Here is a 21,727-nt window from a genome sequence, read left to right as displayed (position 1 = left end):
GACGAGACTGAAAGATTCCAGGAGGAGTGCTAAGGGCGCGTTCCCGTTTCCCGGTGGTTTGCAGATTTCCTCTTGAAATATTCCCCCAGGACGGGGGCGAAACGCCCCCCGCCCCAGCTTTACTTTTTCCTCCCTCGGTGCATCTTCCAAAGAGACACCGACGTGCCGGGATCGATGGTCGCGAGATGTAAGAAGCAATAATATTTATTCTGCATATCATTTCGCGGCAGGGTGCAGCTTGTCCTTAATTGGATGCCCCCCTGTCCCCGGGAACCCCCTTTGCGCCTGGGCTGCAGAAAACGCCTCCACCCCCGCGATATTCCCAGCCTGGTCATCTTTCATTCCTGCACTCATGTATATACAATTATTTAGATGAACGAGAAGGAATATCGGGAAGAATCTGTTCCGACCGGAAGGTGCGAGTCCCTCGGGAATCCCTCCTGCACCCCTGGCTTGTACTCGGAAATTCTTCCTCCAAAATTCCCTGCAAACTCCGCGGCTTATCGGCGACAAAGTCGCCTCGAGGTTTGCCGTTTCACGAGTCTAGCAAGAAAACGGCGGTTTCTTATTTTTCGCGGCCCAGGCCACTACGGTCATCATTCAATCTCCTATTCATGCATACATGGATAGCAAACGAGGAGATGCGAGGGGACGATATGATTGAAAAATCTGCTCTGGGTCGCGCGAAGCTGCAAGTCCCCTTTGAAATTTATTCAAGGCTGCACACACAAAGGGGCCGAAGTTTCACGAGGACGAGTCCCTCTGGATCGTATCAATTGTTACATCGTTCTATTAGCATCGGCCCGGCTTTAGCGGGAAAAATGTCCCCACAAAAATGTCTCCTTTATTCGGGAGCCCTTTCACACGATCCATAAAACGTTGACTTCGAACCTTGGGACCGAGGAACTCTTTCAAAATTCACGAAAATCCTGAATCTACTGTAAAAACCTTGTTGCCTCAGCAAGTATCCATTTTTTAAGGGGATTTCAGGCCCGAAAAGTTTGACTTACTGGTCGATTTCTGGCATGATTGGACGCCTTCTCCTTGGAGAATTTTAAGGACATGAAGGAGGGCTTCGATATCGCGGCATAATTGAACTCGCTTGGTCGATTCGTTAGTTTAAGGTCCTACGAGTCCTTCGAAATCAAACATCGTCCTGGATCGCTGGGAGCTGTTGTGCATCGGTACGCGGAAATTGCCCCCGCGAGGACTCATCCTTCTGGAAGATTAATTTCCGGTTCCACAGGGGATCCTAGCAAGCTCCGATTCCGGTCGTCATCTTTGACAGTTACAGAGGGGCAAAGGAGAGAAAAGGAAGGCGAGTGCATCCTGATCCCGGTGCAGCGGGTGCAGGGATAGAAGGGAGCGATTAATGAAGCCGGCAAGGATCTTAACGATCGGCCGAGCTCCACGGCGAAATGCGGAAACGCGAAGAAAAATTCCCGAGAGATACGCGGGAAGCTGCGGAAAACGGATGCGGAAGTGCAGGAGACTTAATTATGGATCCTGGATGCTGCATCGGCGAGCCCGGCATGCCGATAACGTTCGTTCCCTGCAAAAGGAAAAATTACTCCGAAGTTGCCGCGGCAACCGAGGGCAACCCGACTTGCAGGGGAAATACGGCTCTGTAATTATTTCGTTACGTTTACACGAGATACTTCGTAAACGGAAAAAGTGGAAGCGCTAAGAGCCGTCTCTAATTAATCCGCAGGCGAGTTATCACTGATTATCCCTGTGACCTGCGCCAGTCTACAATTTTTAAAAAATCATGGGAGGGGATCCCTGGATTGAGAACTCCGATCGGGCCGGCGACTACATTCAGGGGGTTCGTTAATTAAATCACAGGCGAGTTATCGCTATCTATCAAAGTGACCTCCGCCGGACTGCAATTTTTAAAAAATCATGGGATGGGATCCTTGGATTGAGAACCCCGACCGGGTCGGTGACTACATTCAGGGGGTTCGTTAATTCCTAGACAGGGCCGCTCGAGAGCCGGTCTGCAATTTTTAAAAAATCATGGGATGGGATCCTTGGATTGAGAACCCCGACCGGGTCGGTGACTACATTCAGGGGGTTCGTTAATTCCTAGACAGGGCCGCTCGAGAGCCGCATTTAAACGCTCGCAAGCTTCGTGCCATTGTTGCGCTGGGGGTTTGAGTGGATTTGGTCATAAGACCATCCACCATTCGCCGGACAGGGACTCTCAACACGCGAATGCCTCACTTCAGGGAGCTAGAAATAAATCGCACCCCGAATCGGCTGAAGAACCTAGAAGCGAATGAATCCAATTTTTCCCCGCGTGCAAGTGTACTATTTCCGGGATGAGAGCTTTCGAAAATTTGGCAGGAAGACCCCATCATTTTCCAGACAGAGATTCCCAACCCATGAGTGCCTTACTTCAGGGAGCAAGAAATAAATCCTACCCCAAACCTGCCGATCACTTCTTCCCTCGTTCCTCAGCTTCGAACAAGCCCCAGCTTTAAAGCTCCTCCTCGTCACGCGAAAAATCCAGCTTTTCCCCGCGTGCAAGCGTATCATTTCCGACGCGAGGGCTTTCGAAAAAGGAAAGCCACTGACCCGTCGTTTAAAAGCTCCGAGCTCGTTTCGTTCTCACGACAAGCTGCCTTAATTATCAGATCCGCGCCTGCGCGCTCGGCTTCGCAAGCTCTTTCCTATTTAAGAAGGCTTAAAAAGCTCCGGTGTTACTCACGTCGTGGAACCAGAGGATGCTCGTCGGAGAAGGGTTGCTCTGGACATCGCAGACCAGCTTCAGGTCGTCGCCTTCCTGAAGAGTCTCGAAACTGTAACCAGTAGCCAGGTGAGTCGCCACGACAGGTGAGTCTGAAAAATAAGAAATCTTGATAAATTAATTCGATCCCCGATTTATAACCAAAAAGGTCCTACACGCACAGAAAGAGAATTCTACTCATTTACCAAAACCGTTCAATTGATTGCATTTGATTAATTTCAGAAAATGGAGTGAACTGAATCTCAGTTAATTATTATCCAGAGGATCGAATATTGTCCTTATAACAACCGCACTGAGAAAAGAATTTCATTGAGCTAAAGAAATATTAAGTTTAATAGTACCGAAGCAACCGCTTTATTAATCCGAGGAGTAATTATTTTATCGCAAACTGGAATAATTTGAATGCAACGTTTATTCATAATTATGACAATTTATTTCAGTCACATAATTATCCTTAGAATTAACAAAATATTTCTTTGGTACCACCCCAAAGAAATATTTCGGTTCGACGAATCGTTTCTCTCAGTAAGTGCGATTTTCTATGGTAAAACGAAGAAAAAAAAAATAACTGATCGAACAGAATATTCTCCTGCGTTCGTACATCGCAGGGAGCTCTTCAGGGTCCATAAGAGGAGACTCCTTCGGAAATGGGAATTCCTGAAGGAGGGTGGCGACATTTATTTCCACCGTTACCGTGATCCCGGTTTACATCGGGTGGTTCCCGGGCGTCCGATTCTAATTAACGGGGATCCTTATTAGGAACGCTCGGTTGACAACCACTGGGGCTCGTACGCAACCTCGGCAAAGTCGAAGGGGTTCGGTCGCAGGGAAAAAATTAATTGCTCGCGGGGCTACGGCACTCGTTAATTGAATTTGCGATTTCCAGCCGGCCAGCCCGAGTGCCCGGCATTCGGCTGCGTTTACGCGGCCCGCGGCCCGCGTTTACGGCCTTAATTAAAACGGTGTCATCCGACTTTTCCGGTTGACAAAGAGAGAAACCCGATGCGCCCCCGGGCGCGAACGGGCGCGTTTCCGCCGGCGATTTCCTCGGCCTCCCTCGTTTCCGGCGCGACGACTTGGCCAACTCGCGACTCGCCTTCGAGTTTCGCTCCCGGGAATTAAATTCGGAATTAATTTCCCCACCTCCCTATCGACGTGTATATACCACCGGTTACTTCGACATATATCCGGATATGTATATATATGCAGATACATCGAATGCAATCTCTCGACATTGACGAAAAAATGTCATTGAACCAAAGAAATATTTCTTTGAATAGTACCAAAGAAATACATTATTAATTCAACAAACGATTATTTCACTGAAATGAACTCGAATTAATTGGATGCGGCATTCCTTCAAAATTATTATAATTTACTTGAGTTTATTTGAATTAACAAGATATTTTTGTTGGTTCAATAAGTTTTTTTTTTTTTTCAGTACAGAAAGCAATCACGTATTTTTGGAGACTGAATAAAATTCTTAGGTTAGACGACGAAACGATGGAGGAAATTAGTCTGTTTAATTATTCTTACTCTGGTCAGGAAGGTTTAATAAATCGGTAAATAGGTTATTTAATAAGTGATACGATTAATAGATAAAAGAAAAGGTGAATTATTGAATAGAAGGTCGTTTCGTCTGAAAACGTACATGAACAGTAGAGTGCACTGTGGACAAAAATTAGGTGACCGAAACAAGTATGTCTCGTTGACATATATATTCCCGCCTGAATATCATACATAATTGCAAGAATCTATTATTCTGTTGAAAAGAAAAATATTGTCGATTTAAACGAGCTTTATCTACTGATTTCTGGGATGGGACGTGTTTGATCGCAGGATTCTGTTGTCGCGATGCATATTTCTTTGAGTCTTTCTTCCTCGGGGTTATTTTGCGTTCTTAGTGTCATCTGAATACCGGAAATTCTAAAGTCGATGCGATGCTCTTCAGGGGAAGGAAAAAATATTTTCAAAAGGGACGTTTATTTTCAGAGAATATCTGGGAGTTTCGGCCCCGTCCATTGTAGTGGCCGAATGGGCGGGGAGTTCAAAGGAGCGTTTCCATCGGCGATGGCCCTCCGCGTTCCCGGGTCGCGAACTTGGCTGACTTGTGGGCAGTCTTGTGGACTCGCCCCCCTAAGAACGGGGAATTAATATCGAACTTCGACGGGAGAAATCGCCTCGGGTTATGCTCCTCGCGAACCAATAGCGCCTCGATATAATGGCCCCTCTAAGTTCGGGGGAATGTTTGAAGGATTTCAATATTGACCGATCCCGGAGGGAAATAATGTACTCCGTTAATCGGAAGAGCCGACTGAATTTGAGGCAGAGGACACAAATCGCCTGTATTAAGGTTTCATGCAAAGTATTAAAGTCAGGATCGAGCCCATATAGGGACCAGGACTCGCAGGGATGCACAATTCCAACATGGACCATCGGGATGTAGAAGACAGAGGGATGACCCCTCGCAAAACCGGAAAATGAGAAATGTCGACGCAGGTGCAAGAGCAGAATTGGAAAGGCGATCGGAATACAAACAGACTGTTTAGGTATAACAGGACTTCTCGTCCGTTTCACTCGACGAGCTACGAGGTGGTCACCGCGTGTAAGGATCAGGACACACGTCCTGAAGTCTATTTGTATTTCTGTTTAAAAAACGAAATAAGTATGAGTATTCTCGAGTCTCGCCCTGCGCTTGCGCGAAGTCTATTTTGTAATTAATAACGAAGAGGGTATATTTAATAAAACATTTCTTATGAAAAGATTTGATCGACGGGGTTGTGCAAAAGCAAAATGGGTTTAGCGTGCAGAATGCAACGTCGGGAAATTTTTATTTTCTACACTATTAAAAAAAGGCATACTCTTTTAGTACATAAGGTTGCAGTGAAATTATACATTTGATGTCTTAACAATGAATTAGTATACATTTATTATAGAATTCTAAGTATCTTTACAATTTTATAACACCGTGTTGTAATTCTGCGAAATTGCGGAGAAAAATTATAAATCTGATATTCGAAAGTCATTTAGTACGCATTGTTTGCACATTTTTTAAATGAGTCTTTAATTTTACGATCGTTTACGTAAGTTTACTTTTAAACAAATTTAATCGGAAGATGACAAGTATCGGTGGTACTGGCGGAGAAGCATTGTAGCGAGATTCTTGAGTCCGAGAAATATTTAAATAATATTTAAAAAGATTCTTGCAATCAATAGGAAACTCCGGCAGCATCATGGACAACGTGCTACTTTTCCGTGAGTTTTGGGTTTGATACCACGATAATTGCAAAAAGATTTTCTTCGGTGTTTCAGGTAGGGCTGTGTCTAAAATCTTCCTCAAACGTGGCCGGAACAAATTAATAACATATGTTATAAATTTTCTTTGAAAATGTTATAAAATTACAATACTTTTCTTTAACAGGGTAATTAATAAAGAACGAAGCGGGTATATTCAATAAAATATCTGTCATCTTGGGTTTCGACGGGACGTCGTCCCGTCAGCGAACTTCCAACAAGGGACTCGGAGAGGTTTCCATAAAACTCCTGGATGAAGGGTCTAGGGGGTTGTGTAAGAGCAAGATGGGTCTAGCGATCAGAATGCAAACTGCCAAGTCGGATCTGGTCGGATCTTGGGCTTCCTGACCTGCCCCACACGTAGCGCGACGATCACCTCGTACGAAGCCCCGGACAAACTTTCGGCTTCGAGACGTCCGGAGACGGAAGTTATCCAAGGGGGAGCTGGAAGTGCTGGGATTTTCTGGCAGTTACTTCGGGACGCCCTCCGAGCCTCGGAGTCCTCCAGGAAAGCGGCGGAACGAGAAAAGGGATCGCGACGAGCCGGAGGTCGAACGGTAGTTCCGTGGAATTACGTCCCTGCCGAGTCTTCCCTTCGGGAATCGACTTCCGGGTGGCTTTGACGAGAACTTGGGACCGGGTTTGTGAATGACATTATCAGAAATCAAAACGAACGGAGCCCTGATTTTCAGATCAGGAGAGAACGCAAGCGACCCAAGAAGCGCCTCCACCCTGATGAGAATCGACTTAAGAGTTTCTGACAGAAAGTTCCTTAGAAAATTCTCACTCTCGAAACAGGCTTCATTTTTAAATTACAATTACCCATTAAGGTCTTGACCTATCCTACTGCAATTTATTTACCCCTTGCAATTGCGTCTTGGATTAATTAACAGAACCCAGCGTTGAAAGCTTACTGTTCTCCACTAATTCGCTGTCCAATTAGCCGAAATAATTCCTTAAAATTATTATACGTCAATTTTTAACACTAGGGTAGAAATTCTCGAGGGAATACGTTATTGCACCTGGATGGGGAAACAGAGGGCTCTCCGGTCAGCGTCCAGGACCTGAAGAGGGTCGCGATTCGCACGCGCCCGCCATAATCTCCGGACGAGAACTCATAGCATAACCGCGTCTGGTGGAGGTCTAAGTGGATCCAGGAAATCCGCTGTCCAAGTTCTAACCAATTTATGAATGCGGCAGCGTGACACGACATTGCACTATGTGCCGGTGACCGTTTCGGCTCCGGAGAACTTTCCTTCGGCGACGCCGACGAATCCTGGGAGTCCGATCCCGAAACTCCAGGACGAAGTTGCGCCTCGACTTGACGCCGACTCCGAATAAGAAGGAAACGAGATCGGCACTCCGGATACCGGACGCCGGATGAGGACGAATCTCTGGGAACTACGTGGACAGGGACCCGAAGGAACCACCCGAGGGACGTCCAGGACGTATCGGGATCCTGACGGCCGAGCGTTCCGCTACTTCGTCCTGGTCATTTTCCGAAACTAACGCCGAAGTCGAATAAGTCTCCATCCGGCGTAATGTCTGAAATTCTGGAACTGGCTGATTTATTTATCGGACCGCACTGGACGTTTCTAGGGAAGGAGGAAGCGTAATAAAATAACATTCGGAGATAAGGCGGGGTTATTTTTCGGAGGTCCTTCGGAGTTCGGGACGAGGTCGAGGTGAAGGCGCCCTTCCGAGCTCGTTCTAAAACTGACGCGAACGTCAGATAAGCCGCCATCCGGCGCAAACTCTCGGCAATGTTTCATCTTGGAGATTCACCAGACTTCGGGGACAGCTCGACTAGTTTCCCGAAACCTCGCCGCCTCGAAGCGCGAACTGCGATAATTCACTTATCAGATAATACGGGAACCCTCATAGAAGTGTCCCGGTGAACCCGGAAGTTTACCAGACCCTTATACGTCCAAATTTGCGAGAGCTGTATTTTTTCAGCCTCAAAGAGATCTCACTAAGTCGCTCTTCCCGAAGGACATCCCGAAGGAAAAAGGGTGGCAGGCAAGCAAGAATCAAGAGCGCCTCTAAACTCGTCACTAGTACCTAATCTCATGACTTTAGTTGTTAAAATGTAGTTATGACATCCGACGAACTTACTATTTTTATTATATATATATATATGTGAATCCTTAAAGTTACCCTGCGCTCCCCATATATATCAACACGTCCAAATTCGCAGATCTGTATTTCTTTCAGCCCCTCCCTGGGAAGATCCTTCGCTCCTCCCGAAGGAAAAGGGGGTGCGTAGAGGGAAGCCCGTTTCACGCGATTTCCTGCAGGACGAAGGGTCAAAAAAAGGAGAAAGGCACGATATCCCGTCGTAGAAGCAGTTAGGACCCGGTTCAGGGTATCCTGGATCCGAAGTCGAGCAAGGATCCTCTCCGGGAAGCCGGTCACGATCCTGCGCATCGTCCCCCCTCGCAAGGACTCTCCTTGGTCGCTCGCGAGCCTGGACGAGCTTCGGACGAAATTCGGAATTTCCAAAGTTCCCGGGCATAATGTGGAAACGGGGGTCCTGCGGGAGGATAAGGGGTCGAAGTAAATGAAGTTTGCGGCCGACGCCAATCCCGATTCCCCGATCTCGATCCCGACGAGAGTTCGTTAGGGGACGGCAAGGACGAGGACGAGTAACGAGAGTCTCTCGCGATTGCCGGTGTTCTACGTAAAACCGAAGGATTACCTCCGAGTCAATTTTAAGAGCCAGAAATAAAAACAGCAGGACCCCCGGCACGTAAACCCGCTGCGGTTTCCGAAGTTTCGGCCAACTCGTTCACCGAACTGGAGGACTTTGCTTAAAAATGCGGACTGATCCTGCCAGGACGCTTCGTCCTGATCGGAGTGCGGTTTTCCTAACTGCAGCCACTCGAAAACTTTCGGGCCACTTTCCGCTACATCTCCTGATAGCACACAACTCACTACGTGAACGTTGCCATACCTGTGTACACGAAAGGACATCGTGAAAAATAGTATAAACATTAGATGATAAAATATCTCGAAGAAAGTAGGGGAAATCTCGCCAGGTAATGTGTATAAATATGACGAAATAATGTGGAGGAAAAATGATTAATAAATTAATTAGTAATTATGCCGAGTCTGCACGTCGTCCTGTACGTGTAATTTATTTTTCCGGTAATGAGGGAGGAAACGTACATGCCACGTGGAGAGTCCTGGTCTCCTCGAGGACGCCTCCAGGAAACCTCGGGTTCTCGGCTCTGCAAACGAGCTCCTTGCCGTCGTCGTCCCTGCCAAGGACCAGAAGCACTTTGCTCAGCGTGGAGTTGCTCCTCTGGGTGGTGGATATTCCCGGCTCCCTCAGGACCTCGCCTCCCAGTCTCCAGACTATCCTGGCGGCAGGTGAGCTGCCCCAGGTCTCGCACCTGGCGGTCACGGGGCGACCCTCGTAGATCTGCTCGTCGCTCAGGACGATCTTCACCACTGCTGGTTTGACTGAAAGGACCATTCAAACTAATTAAGAAAAATATCCCAAACTATTCGAGAATTAAGAAATATGCTCAAAAATAATCGAAAATTAAGAAAAATCTCCAGAAATATGAACAAATATCCGAAATATCCAAAACTTCAGTTGATCCTTGTAAAAGGAAAATTCAGAGTCGAAGTCCTTCCTGCCCCACACCGATCGCAAGAAACTAACACCACGAGGTTACACGCCTCGGTTACAATGCAGCATAATAATGCAAAATAATCAACGATGTTAAATCCAGTCATAAACAATATGTTCATAAAACGTGAATATCAATACGTGATGCAAAATAATCATCGATGTTATCCCCAGTCGTAAAAAATATGTTCATAACACTTGATGCAAAATAATCATCGATGTTATCCCCAGTCGTAAAAAATATGTTCATAAAACGTGAATATTTCTGCAGGTTTTCTAGTAACGAGGGGAAATTTCCGATTTCTAGATGGGTTTTTCGAGCGGCGAAATAAACCTCCAGGAAGGGGCCGCGAAAGAGGACGCGGTCCAATAAATGGACAACCGGACATACTGGGATCTGACAAGTGACACTTTTCAGGCAGAGTGGCAGAAAGTAGGAAATTCGGAAAGACGAGTCTTGTCCCTGCCGGGCGGGAAACTCTTACTTAGCGAGATTGAACCCGCGAAATGGACGTCGTTCGATACCGGAAACCGCGCTCGCCCATTGTCGTGACTTTTCTTAAGCGGGGAATTAAATGTGGAGGGAGGAAGAAATAAAAAAAGGCGGATAAAAGTCCACGTTCTAGCCCAAGTGCCATCGACTAAAAGTGGTTACGCACGTAACGATAAATCATTACGATCCCTGGCCCATGCAGTTAAATCGAGTTCTTCATTGTCCTCGCCTCATCCTTATTGTTACATGACGCGAAAGACGTCGAGAAATTGAATCGATGTCGGTAAAAAAAATTCTAATCAGTGTATCGCTTGAAACTATCTCTAGAAATGCCATTTTGGATATTTGGGGATCTTTACAAGTAATAGACGCCTCACCATTTTCGCCCCCCCCCAGACCCTTATACGTCCAAATTTGCGAGAGCTGTATTTTTTCAGCCTCAAAGAGATCTCACTAAGTCGCTCTTCCCGAAGGACATCCCGAAGGAAAAAGGGTGGCAGGCAAGCAAGAATCAAGAGCGCCTCTAAACTCGTCACTAGTACCTAATCTCATGACTTTAGTTGTTAAAATGTAGTTATGACATCCGACGAACTTACTATTTTTATTATATATATATANTCCATATTTATCGCTCGCCTTAAGGGAATGTAAAACTGGCATCTGAGGGGTTAATCGTTTATAAAGCTTTTCTCCTAACTGGGTGTACCGAATCGTTTCAAATTTTACAAATTTCATTTTTTTTATATTTAATTTCAAAATTCTTTATAAACAGACGTTGAGAAAATTGCAATTTCATGGGGGTCGAAATTTTCCTTATAGCCTCTATGTTCAGATTATAAAGCTCGAAACGATTTGGTACACCCAGTTTGAAGAGAAAATTGATAAACGAGGCCTCTTTGACGCCATTATCCTATCACCTTAACGCGGGAGTTCCAGGAATCGAAAGCTCTCCGAGGAGACGAATGGAGGAAGAGTGGGAAGTAAAGGACGAGCTGGCAGGTGGATTTTCCATTGGTCTTGGCACAGGAATTAACCCGTCGAGGCTTGGTTCCCCGTGATCGAGTGGATTGGTTTAAGCCAGGTTTTAATCGAACGGAAATAATAGACATGGCCGGCGTGCGGTGCGAAGAAATAACGTCCCGACGCGAGCGTCGTCCTCGCATTAGGCAAATCGATTCCTGCGCTCCTGTCAACCCCCACAGGACTTCCAGGTCCTCTTCGAGATCGACTCGAAGCCGACGGGAGCCAGAATCGATAGGTCCGCGAGAATTGGATAACGGGGGCGTAATCTTCATAAAGGCGACGCGACGCCCCCAGGTGTGACACCTGTTCTCCCCAATAATCTCGAAGGACTCGATTGGACTCTTCCAAAAAGTGCTCCCTCCCCTTCAATTTCGACTAGTCCGACTTCCCGATGTACCTGGGGAGCAAATTTTCCCCTAATCGAATGTTTTCCCAGGGGATTTGCATCCCATCTCGGTTCATCTAGATGGCACACGCAATCAGTTATCAGTGCGAAGAAAGGGCATTCCAATCAAAAATGCAGCAATCGTCAAAAAGGCCTTTATTGTTCATTGACATTCTACGTCGTGCCGAAGAGTGACAACTGTTCTACTTACCTGTATATCGTGGCGAGGTAATAACATTTTATTAATCTTCGTTAATTGAATCAGAGAGTAACTTTGATCGAGCCATTACTCGGAAAATGGCGATTCTGCTATACGCTTGCGACATAACGCGACAAAAAGTCACCCCAGGGTCAAAAGGGTGATATATATTTTTACACCGACTAGTCTTGTGCTAAGCCGGGTCATGAGAAGAGTTCAGGTCCGTCCTTGATTATTTTTTCATAATCTTCATTAATCAAATCTGGGAATAACGTCGATCGAGCCTCAGTCGGAAAATTGCGAATCTGGCGGTCGAGAAGTTGCGCCCTCCGGGAATGGAAATTCGCCTTGCGACCCTCAGCAAGAAAAAAGTCGCGCCAGTGCCAAGGGCGTCATATGTATTTTTACATCAACTAGTCTTCTGCGAAGCCGGGTCATCAAAGGAGTGAGGTCCGCCCAGAAATTGCTGGAATTCGGCGAGTTTCCGGTGCTCCGCGCCATGCGGATCGCTGGAGTCGAGCTCCTATCTTTAGATTTCTTTATTCCCAGGCAAGGCCTTTTAGGGCGGGGGCGGACCGAGGTCGAGGGGACGATGACAGTTGTCAAATCCTTCCAAGCCGCAAAAAAAGGCGGACTCTGGGCTCAGAAAAGACGTCACCGCGAATTACTGGGCTCCCATCGGGAGGGGAAAAAAAGGGTTGCCGGAAGTAGGGCGGGGGTGGGCGGGAAAAGCGCCAGCCGGGCGGTCGGAAAATCGTAAGCACTCGGTCGGGCGAGAAAAGCTCAGGGAAGAAGGGAATCGCGTTTTGCCGCCATCTTTTCGGCGGGCTTTCAGAAAAATTGGAAATTTCCGAATCGTCCACCGCGAGTTGGAACAATCTCCGCGGATACGAGCCGCGCGTACGGTGCGTAAAAAGCACGTGTGAACGAAGTTGCGCAATCTTCGCCGAAGGAAAAAGGAAGTAGGTGGAGGAAAGAGGGAGAAAGAGGGAGAAAGACCTCGGTTGCTTTTAGCGACACCGCTCGTCCGGGCGCGAAAGGTCGAGCACATAAACAGCAACTAAAGTACTCAAGAAACTGAGTGGGAAACAGGGTAACAAAACGCCCGGCGAAAAACGGCGCTTTTCCCGAGTTTTCCGCTTTCCCGGTTTCCTCCCCCTCGCCTGGGGGGGGAACTTCCGAAAGTGCGGAAGATTCTCGGGACATTTGCAAGACCGGACATTCTGCGCCTTCGATTTCCTCCTTCGGCAAGTTAAGGAGCTACGAAAATGGAGGTACCTGGAAATTAAAGAGAAGAAAGAAAGTAGAAGAAGGGAAACCAGGAAATCCAGGAAAACCGCACTTTCCGAGTACAGTCTCGTCCTCTTCTGAAACCGAAGCTTTGCCAGCAATTTTTCCTCGAGTTAAAAAGAACCCGGGAAAGTACGTACCTAGAAATTAAAGAAAAAAAAAAAAAGAAAGAAAACGAAAAAGAATAAAAGAAAGGAAAACACGCATTTCCCTGCACTGCTTTCCTGCACCCCTTCATCCCCGTCCAGATCCGAAGCTCGATCAGCGACTCTTCCGCAAATCAAGAAGGACCCGAAAAAGTGAGTACCAACCTAGAAATCGAGGAAAGAAAATTGTAAAAAGAAGGAACCACCCTTCCCGGCTATTCCATCGTGTCCAGTCGGGTCCGGAACCGAAGCTTTATCAGCGCCAAGAAGTTTCGGAAATTTTGAAAGACCGGAACCATCGATCTCCCTCTCCGGAGTTCTTCCTCCTCGGAGCCAAAGAGGACGTAAAAGAGTGGGTATCCCGATACGGAGGTGACGTCTTACGGGGATGGAAGAAGTCTTTCCGGATCAGCCCCCCGTCCGGGGGTAAAGAAAGCGATTCCCACCCCGAGGAGGGGTGATTCGGAGAAAATTCGGGGGAAAACTCGGTTAGGCGACTCCGAGTCGTGGCTCAAACCGGCGAGTAGCCGCGACGGGGGGTGGAAAAGCCTCCCCCGGTTTTCCGGGGGGAATATTCGAGGAGCCAGAGGAGCTCCTCGTATTTTTCCTCATCGTCTTTTCCCCCGCCGCGGTGCCAAGGTCTCGTACCAATCTAGCCGGGGCGAGTACTCGCGAAACTAATGGAACTCCCGGAGCCGTCGCGCAATAAAGTTTATTTTCGCGATTTCGTGCCAGCGTTCGGCTAGAATGAGGGAGAGAGAGTAAGAGGGAGGACGGCAAGATGGCGGGTGAGAGGGGGGAGGGAAGGAGGCACAGAGCCGGAGAAAGAGAGCGAAATAAAACCCGATGAGTCTCGGTACCGAGATTACGCCTCGTAAAAACTGCGTGAGGGACGACCCCGGCTCTGTCTCCCTTTTTCCGCTTTTATGAAGACGACCGGCTCCGCTCGCAGGACCAAGGACCTTCCCGAAGCCGAGCCCTTAGCACGCGATAGGAGGACTCGACGGCTCTCCAGGAAATAATTAGGATCATTTCGCATAATTTCGTTCCGAGTTCCCTCACTGGTCGCGGCGCTATCGCGACTTTCCCTTGTTTCTTTTCATAAATCCATTCTCGCAGATCCTGACAACGAGCTGAATCCTGACGTCGCGGGTAACTTTTTGCTCAACCAATAGACATAGTCATGAAAGATCCGAAAATTGGTACAGAAATTGCATCAAATAAATTGACGACACCGAGGAGGTCGACCTGTATCTCGATAACGCATGTGCAACGATATTCAAAATAAATATCGTTTTGAAGTAAATGTATCATGCATCGAATAAAATGAAATTCAGGTACTCGTAAAATTGATATAGAAAAAGTATCGCCCAATTTAATGGCCCCGATGAGAATTACATACATCCCAACACCGCGTGTACAATTGTTTTCCAAGTAAATATCGCTTTGAAGTAAAAGCGTCATGCACCGAATTAACGTAAAGTTCAGGTACTCATAAAATGGATGAAGAAAGAGATGTTAAGAAATGTATGAATTTAAATATCTCAATGTCATGGCGCTGTGATTCGGGATGTATCTCATCTTGAAGAACGGGTGAACCGGCATCGAGAAATCCGCTCCCTCGTTTCATCTCAAATAAATATCAGAGTCGGGTACTCAAAACTCAAAAATTGATGAAATAAATGAACATGTCATTCTAACTTGCAGATAAATTCCACTTACGGTAGACGTCCAGTGGGACTTCCCTGACGATGACTCGTCCCTTGAGTCCAGCCTGGGCCCTGCACTCGAGTTTGGTGCCCCACAGTGACCTGGTAACCTTGTCCACGAAGAGGTGGTTGACCGTGAACTTATTGGACGACCCGGCGACGATGGAGGAGTCGACAACTCCGTCCAAGAGTTCGCCATCCTTCCACCAGGTCACCGTCGGTCTGGGTCTTCCTGCAAAGGCCGAAGAAGACGCTGAAGCGCCGAGAAGAGAAGGTCCCGAATCGCGCACCGGCCACCACGAATTCGCTGTTTAATTAGCCAACGAAGCCCCCGGGTGGGAAGCTCTTTGACCCAGGACCAATTACGAGGCCGATCGATTTTCCAGGACGGAGGGAGCCCGAGTCGCTCGTTAGCTGTTTGCAGTTTGCGCGATCGAGCGAATTTCACTCGCGGGGGTCGTTCCTCGCGCCAAAGGTAATGGAGGAAAGGCTCTACGGGCCGACCGAGGGAAATCGGCCGAGGGGGACCTTGAGAATTAAGGGGAATTAAAATAACCCCGGACAAGAGAAGGCACTCCTCCGCCCTGGGAAAAAAAAGCAAGAATTAGACAAAGACGTATTTTTGGAAACGGTACCAAAGAGAATATAATGTTATCTCGAAGAATCATTATATTTCGCTGAAATAAATTCCAAGGCAATTCCGAAGGAACGTCCCATCCGATTTATTGGACTTTATCTCAGTTGAATTATTCATTGAATTAACGAAAGAAATTTCATTGGTTCGATAGACATTTTTTTTTCTCGCTGCAGGAAACGATAAAAGAATTCGCAGAAAGCGAATTGGTCCTCATTTTTCAAAAGTCCGTCGACCGTCTTTTGGGTACGTCGAGGTCTTTCCACGTGGGAACCACCCCACGTTCGGGAGCGCCTAATAAAATGGCGCTCGCTCGAAAAGACGCCCGTCGTCGCGTCACCGCTCTTCCGTACGTGCGAAAATTTCGGCGGAAATTGCCGCGAGTGAAAAAGCCGTCCGGAAGACCGACGGAGCGGCCTCTCCCTCTCTACGTCCTGTCGACGAGGTCGAACGTAATTCCCATGCTAATCCGTCTTTGTCCTGCCGGCTGGTCGGGCGCAACTTCCCCGGTTAGCCGTCAATCCTGACGTGGTTATTTCCCATTGGCACGGGGCCCCACTTTGTCTCCAACGAGCTGACGAATGGCCGCGGAATTCGAGAGACCGGGAAACGAGCTGGCTCGCAAATTAGAGAGCAGCTTCGACGGCCCAATTCTTCGCGAGGTCACACTAATTCCGTTCTCCGCGGTTCTTTATGGTTTCCTATGGCCCTCCACGGTTCTCTGACATTGGGGCTTCCCACTTTCCTCTTCTTTCTAATTATTTCCCCCCATACCGAGTTTAAAATCGACCTCTTCAGGCTCCTATCGTGTCGACCGAATTCTTCGCGAGGTCGAACTAATTTCGTTCTCCATGGTTCTCCACGGTTTCCGTGACTATCCGCGGTTATTCATGGTTTCCTATGTCCTCTCGCGCTGGAGTTTCCCATTTCCCTCTCCTTTTCAATTATTTCCTTCCATACCGAGTTTAAAAGCGACCTCTTCATGCTCGTATCGTTTCGGAGCAGTCGACCTCCGACCCGGATAAAAGTTTTCCAGGGATATAGCCCCTTTCCATCGACCTACCGATCGACCCCGAGGGGTGCTTAAGGGAAAGGGAAATATTTTACGATCCACTCGATGGCACGGACTTACCACCGGACACTTGACAGGCCAAGAAGAGATCGTAACCCTCGAGGAAGGGACCTCCTACCCCGGTGACCTCCCTTCCCTGGGCGTCGTGGATCACCGGCCTGGTCGGGTCCTCTGAAAACAGTAAACGAGTCGACATTAATCCGAATTAACCCCAAACCCCCTCGATATAAACGGAAACGTGCTCTGGAGCCCGTGAAAAATCGACACGGTGTCTTCGTCAACACCCACCTATACTATTTTTCTACCTACCGACTAGGGTGAGGTTGACGCCGAAATTCCTCGTCGGCGAGTTGATAAAGTCCACTCGACATCGGAACATGCCCTGGTCGGAGAAACTAACGTTGTTCACTTTCAGCCTGGAACGATGACCATCCGCCACTTGGAAGTACGACCTACGGCCCAGGTCGTCGCTTATGGTCCAGTGCATGGCGTTCTTCAGCTCGCCGCCCCTTGCGTCCAGGCTGCAAAGATCGAAATTAATTGGTTTACATTTTCTTTTATCCATATTTTTCTACCGAAATCTGGTTACAAGACGAAATCGCGTCGATCGAGTCTCCCTTTCGATGAGCCGAAATTCCAATAATCGTTTCATCCTTCCAGGAATCGAGAGCCCGCGTATTCCCACGCGTCGTAATGAGAATCGAGCCTCCGGTTAACTAATCTATTTCTTTCTCTCCGTATCGTTTCGGCGAATCCCGTTGACAAGGCGAGGTCGCATCGATCGAGGCCTCCCTTTCAAGGAGCCGAAATCCCAATCATCGTTTCATCGTTCCATGAATCGAGGAGGGCGTCATCCCCTGCGTATTCCCATGCGCCGTAAACAAGATCGAATTGCCGGTTAACTAATCTATATTCCTTCTCCATATCGTTCCAGCGAATCCTACTGACTCGAAGTCGCATCAATCGACATCTCCCTTTCGACGAGCCGAAATTCCAATAATCGTTTCATCCTTCCAGGAATCGAGAGCCCGCGTATTCCCACGCGTCGTAAAGAGAATCGAGCCTCCGGTTAACTAATCTATTTCTTTCTCTCCGGATCGTTTCGGCGAATCCCGTTGACAAGGCGAGGTCGCATCGATCGAGGCCTCCCTTTCAAGGAGCCGAAATCCCAATCATCGTTTTATCGTTCCAGGAATCGAGGAGGGCGTCATCCCCTGCGTATTCGCATCCGTCGTAAACAAGATCGAGTTGCCAGTTGGCGCGATCTCGGCGAGCAATCCCCACGCCCCCGCGATCTATTCGCGGAAGGAAAAGAGTATCGTTGGCAGGCGTGCCCGTGGCGAATTTAGATTTCCCCTCCTCATCTCGAGTACCCAGTCGCCGGTGCATTCGCGGCTGGTCGCGTGACTCGCGTTGGGTTATGCAATAAGGTCGCAACGCAGCCGGTAGAGTGCAGCGTGGGGTGCACGCGCGAGTACGCCCGGGCCTCGCAATCATTTTTATTGCGCCTTAAAGCAGTCTAGCCAAGTCACTCTTGGCTCGATATAAATTTAAATTATACACGCCACCCCCTGGAGAGAGGACGTTAAGGGAGGAAATTGCAGCGAGGGTGGCTCGCGGGTCAGAAGAACCGCTGCATAAGCGCAGCGGGCGAATAATCGAATCCATAAAGTCGGTGCTGCACCCGCGACAAAACCCGGCCCCCTTGCGATTTCCACATCGACTCGCGATTAACGCAGATTTTCCAATTTTGAGTTCACCTCGGGACTCCTCGACCATTTCCCATTAGCCCGGGAAAAATTGCAAACTCAGCGAAATCTCAATAATTCCAAAGTCTGGGATCTTTGGTCTCGAGGGGAAGGAAATGGACCTTTAAGGTGGTTTGAAAGGGTCTATGTATAAGTTGCATCAATATTTTGACGTTTTGATATATGTAGAATGGACCTTTAATGTGGTATGAAAGGGTCTATGTATAAGTTGCATCAATATTTTGTCGTTTTGATATATGTAGAATGGACCTTTCGTCAGGGTCGCGTAAGTACATCATTATTTTTTCAACAATATAACGCTTTTTTCGAATTTTTTTTCCGTACTCTCTCGTTCTACCGTTATGTTTACAACTTCATTGACAAAATGTCGAAACACTTTTGGCACGTCTCGTCCAAAGTGACGTTCTGGCGTGGGGACCCCCAGGGAAAGGGTTAGGTGAGTGCAACGAATGCAATAATAGCGGCATGCTTCCATGTCCTCACCTAAGGATCAAGGGAACGGCACTAACGCAATCGGGATCTACTCAACGTATTGTCATTCGGTATGCATGACGAGTTGCACATCCGTATGTAGCGTGCGCCTCCACCGCGGGAGACCTTCACTCGACGCGGATTTAATACTCGATGTGCGGATCAAGTGACAGCATGTAAACCGAGTGGGCAACTCGGTCATCGCCTCGAGTGCGGCCAACCCTTACCTTGAGGAAATGACAGAAAACCCATCGAAGTGAAAAACTGAAAAATAAAATTAAAAAAAAGAAACACATGACTCGTGAGCACCTAAGAATTATTCTGATAGGTTCAAAATTTGGATGGTCGAAAAAAAGTTAATATCAGCCTTATCGGCGGATTGTAAACTTTTTGATAAAAGGGTCTCATTTGAATCGACTGGTTTGGGGGGAGGCATTTACTTATACTACTGTGACATAATGGGAGAGAGTTTCGGTTCGATGATAATATATATCGGGATGAGGATGGCTTTTCGTCCCGTTTCCTCGAAGCCACGAAAACGGGCAGTCGTTTCCCCTCGATTGGACTGCCTTCGGTCGGGAGATTTTCGTTTCCTAATCAGAGTCCTCGCCCGATAAAAGCGGTCTCTCCTCGAGTGGTCGGCGAATTCGAGGCGAAGAAAGGTGCTCGAAAGATGAAAGCTCGGTCCCCCGTTTAGGTTTCTTCATTTCCCGAGTTCCTCCCCTCCGTCCGCCCATGAGGCGAGAATCGTTTTCATAAATAAACGTCCAGGCGGTCGGGAAGCGTTTATTTTCCTGAATCGAGCCGCGTGGGCGGGGGTGGAAATATTTTCGTAACACCGAGCCCTCTGTTCCCTCTCGCTGATTCCCAGTTTCGACCGGTATCGAACCCGTGGGAAAAAGATACAAATTTTACAGGAAATTCCCCTCTCTCTCCATTCGGCTCTCCCGAGCTCTTAACAAAAGATTCCATCGAGCCATAGAAATATTTCTACGAATAGTACCAAAGAAATATTTAGTTAATCGAAGAAGAAATTATTTGACTCAGATGAACTCGAATGAATTGGATGCAAAGTTTCTTCGGAATGATGACGATTTATTTTTTGAATTGCCTAAATATATCTTTGCTACCGTTCAAAGTAATACTCCTTCGCCCGACGAATCTTTTTTCCTCGGAGGAGGAACTTCTTACTCGGAGCTTTTCCTCCATTTCCTTCGCATTCCGGCAAAATTTCCAACGAATTCTCCCTTCCGGTCAATTAGAGCCCCTCCTAAATATCGGCGGTCGCGATTTGCAACTCCCCGGAATTGCAACTTCTCCGATTTGCTCGAAGTCCCTGTTCTTCATGCGCGTCTCGGCGGAGCGAACCGCTCATTAAATCCGCAAGTGCGCGGCCGCTCCGGGGAAGGAGCGTTACTTTCCGATGGGCCGACGGGCCGTAAAATTCCCGAGGGGATCCCGGGGGATTAGAGGAATCGAACGGCCACGAGAGGCGGTTGGTGCCGATAAATTTAGCGAGTTTATCACCGCACGTGAGGAGGAACCTCCTAGGAGGACCCCGCGTCGGAATCCGCGCCGGAAACGCGTCGCTTCTCCTCGTTTCCTCTCCGTCGTTACAGCCGAATGAATTTTCGCTCGCCGGTGGTTCTTTCGCCACGACCAACGAGATCGTCGCGCCTTTGGAAACCCAAGCCGGCGTTTTGCCACTTTGAAAGGGAATATCCTTCCGCCGAATGGGCGCCTTCACCCTGAATAACCGCAAAACGACCGACTGCCTCGCGAATTTCGGCCCGAGACTGTCAGGGATCGAAAACGACCCAATGAAAAGTCAACCACGATCCGAGGTTTACCGCATCCGCAGTAGGTCCTCGGACAGGCCGTTAAGAACGATATCTGTCGCGGCCATTTTTATTTATCTTTTCTCGTACTTTGACTCGTTATTCCCAGGCAGATCCGAATTGCTTCGTTCCTTCAGAATTTGAGTTACCCACTTGCAACTTAATAATTGATTACTAGCAGCTTTTTGCGTCCAATAAAATGTCAATGGCGATCCGAGGTCAGCCGAATTGGCCCTAAAGGACGATACCGGTCGCCGCCATTTCTTATTAATTTTTTCCTCACCCTATAACGCATTATTTTCAGCCAGACACGAATCACTTCGTTCCGTCAGGATCCAACTCGCCCCTCTGTAATTGATTAATTAATTAACTAGGGGCTTTGTGTGCCCGATAAAAAATCAATCGCGATCCGAAGTCCGCCGCATCCACAAAGGGTTTTTTAACAAGGCATGAAAAACAACAAAACAACCGTTGCCGCCCTATTTCCTCCATTTTCCAATAATTGTTAGATCCATACCACCATATAATCGCTCCGTTCCATCACAATTCAATTTACTCAATTACAATTCATTAATTAATTAATCATCGGTTTCGTGTATACAATAAAAAAAAAATCAACCGCGGTCCGCGAAGTTCCAACACCCTGAAACAAAAACGCCATTGAACCCAAAAAATATTTTATTAATTCGGAAAATAATTATTTGCCTACACTAAACTCGAGAAAAATTGGATACAACGTTTCTTCAGAATTTTGACAATTTATGTGAATTCATTTGAGCCAAATAATTATTCTTCGAATTAACCAATAATTTCTTCAGTTCAACGAATTTCTTATTTCGGTACAACGAACCATAAAGGACGACACCGGTCGTTATCTGTTTTTCTCCATTAATTAATGCTTGCAATTGTACCGCCATACATATTTCTCCGTTTCGTCAGAACTCAATCCATTCGTTTGCGATTCACTAATTAATCAGCCTGCGGCCTTGTATTTGTAAAATAATACGTAAAACAATCT

The 21,727-nt window shown here is 47.5% G+C and overlaps 1 protein-coding gene across 1 annotated transcript in view; it reads right to left on the bottom strand.

Annotated features, from left to right (window-relative positions):
• LOC105697345 (neural cell adhesion molecule 2) overlaps positions 1–21,727 on the bottom strand; it is an 81,373-nt gene that overhangs the window by 18,731 nt on the left and 40,915 nt on the right. Inside the window, exons 3-7 of the mRNA XM_012420591.1 lie at positions 16,941–17,152; positions 16,692–16,802; positions 14,939–15,157; positions 9,212–9,508; positions 2,711–2,841 (exon numbers count right to left, since the gene is read on the bottom strand). Of these exons, the coding sequence (XP_012276014.1) occupies positions 2,711–2,841; positions 9,212–9,508; positions 14,939–15,157; positions 16,692–16,802; positions 16,941–17,152 (970 nt within the window). The remainder of the gene's footprint in view (positions 1–2,710; positions 2,842–9,211; positions 9,509–14,938; positions 15,158–16,691; positions 16,803–16,940; positions 17,153–21,727) is intronic.

The sequence above is a fragment of the Orussus abietinus genome, unplaced genomic scaffold (genome assembly GCF_000612105.2).
Source record: "Orussus abietinus isolate OABI.00-Male unplaced genomic scaffold, Oabi_2.0 scaffold110, whole genome shotgun sequence".
Lineage (NCBI taxonomy): Eukaryota > Metazoa > Arthropoda > Insecta > Hymenoptera > Orussidae > Orussus > Orussus abietinus.
The sequence above is the reverse complement of the archived record's forward strand: the minus strand, read 5'-3'. Positions and strand labels throughout refer to the sequence as shown.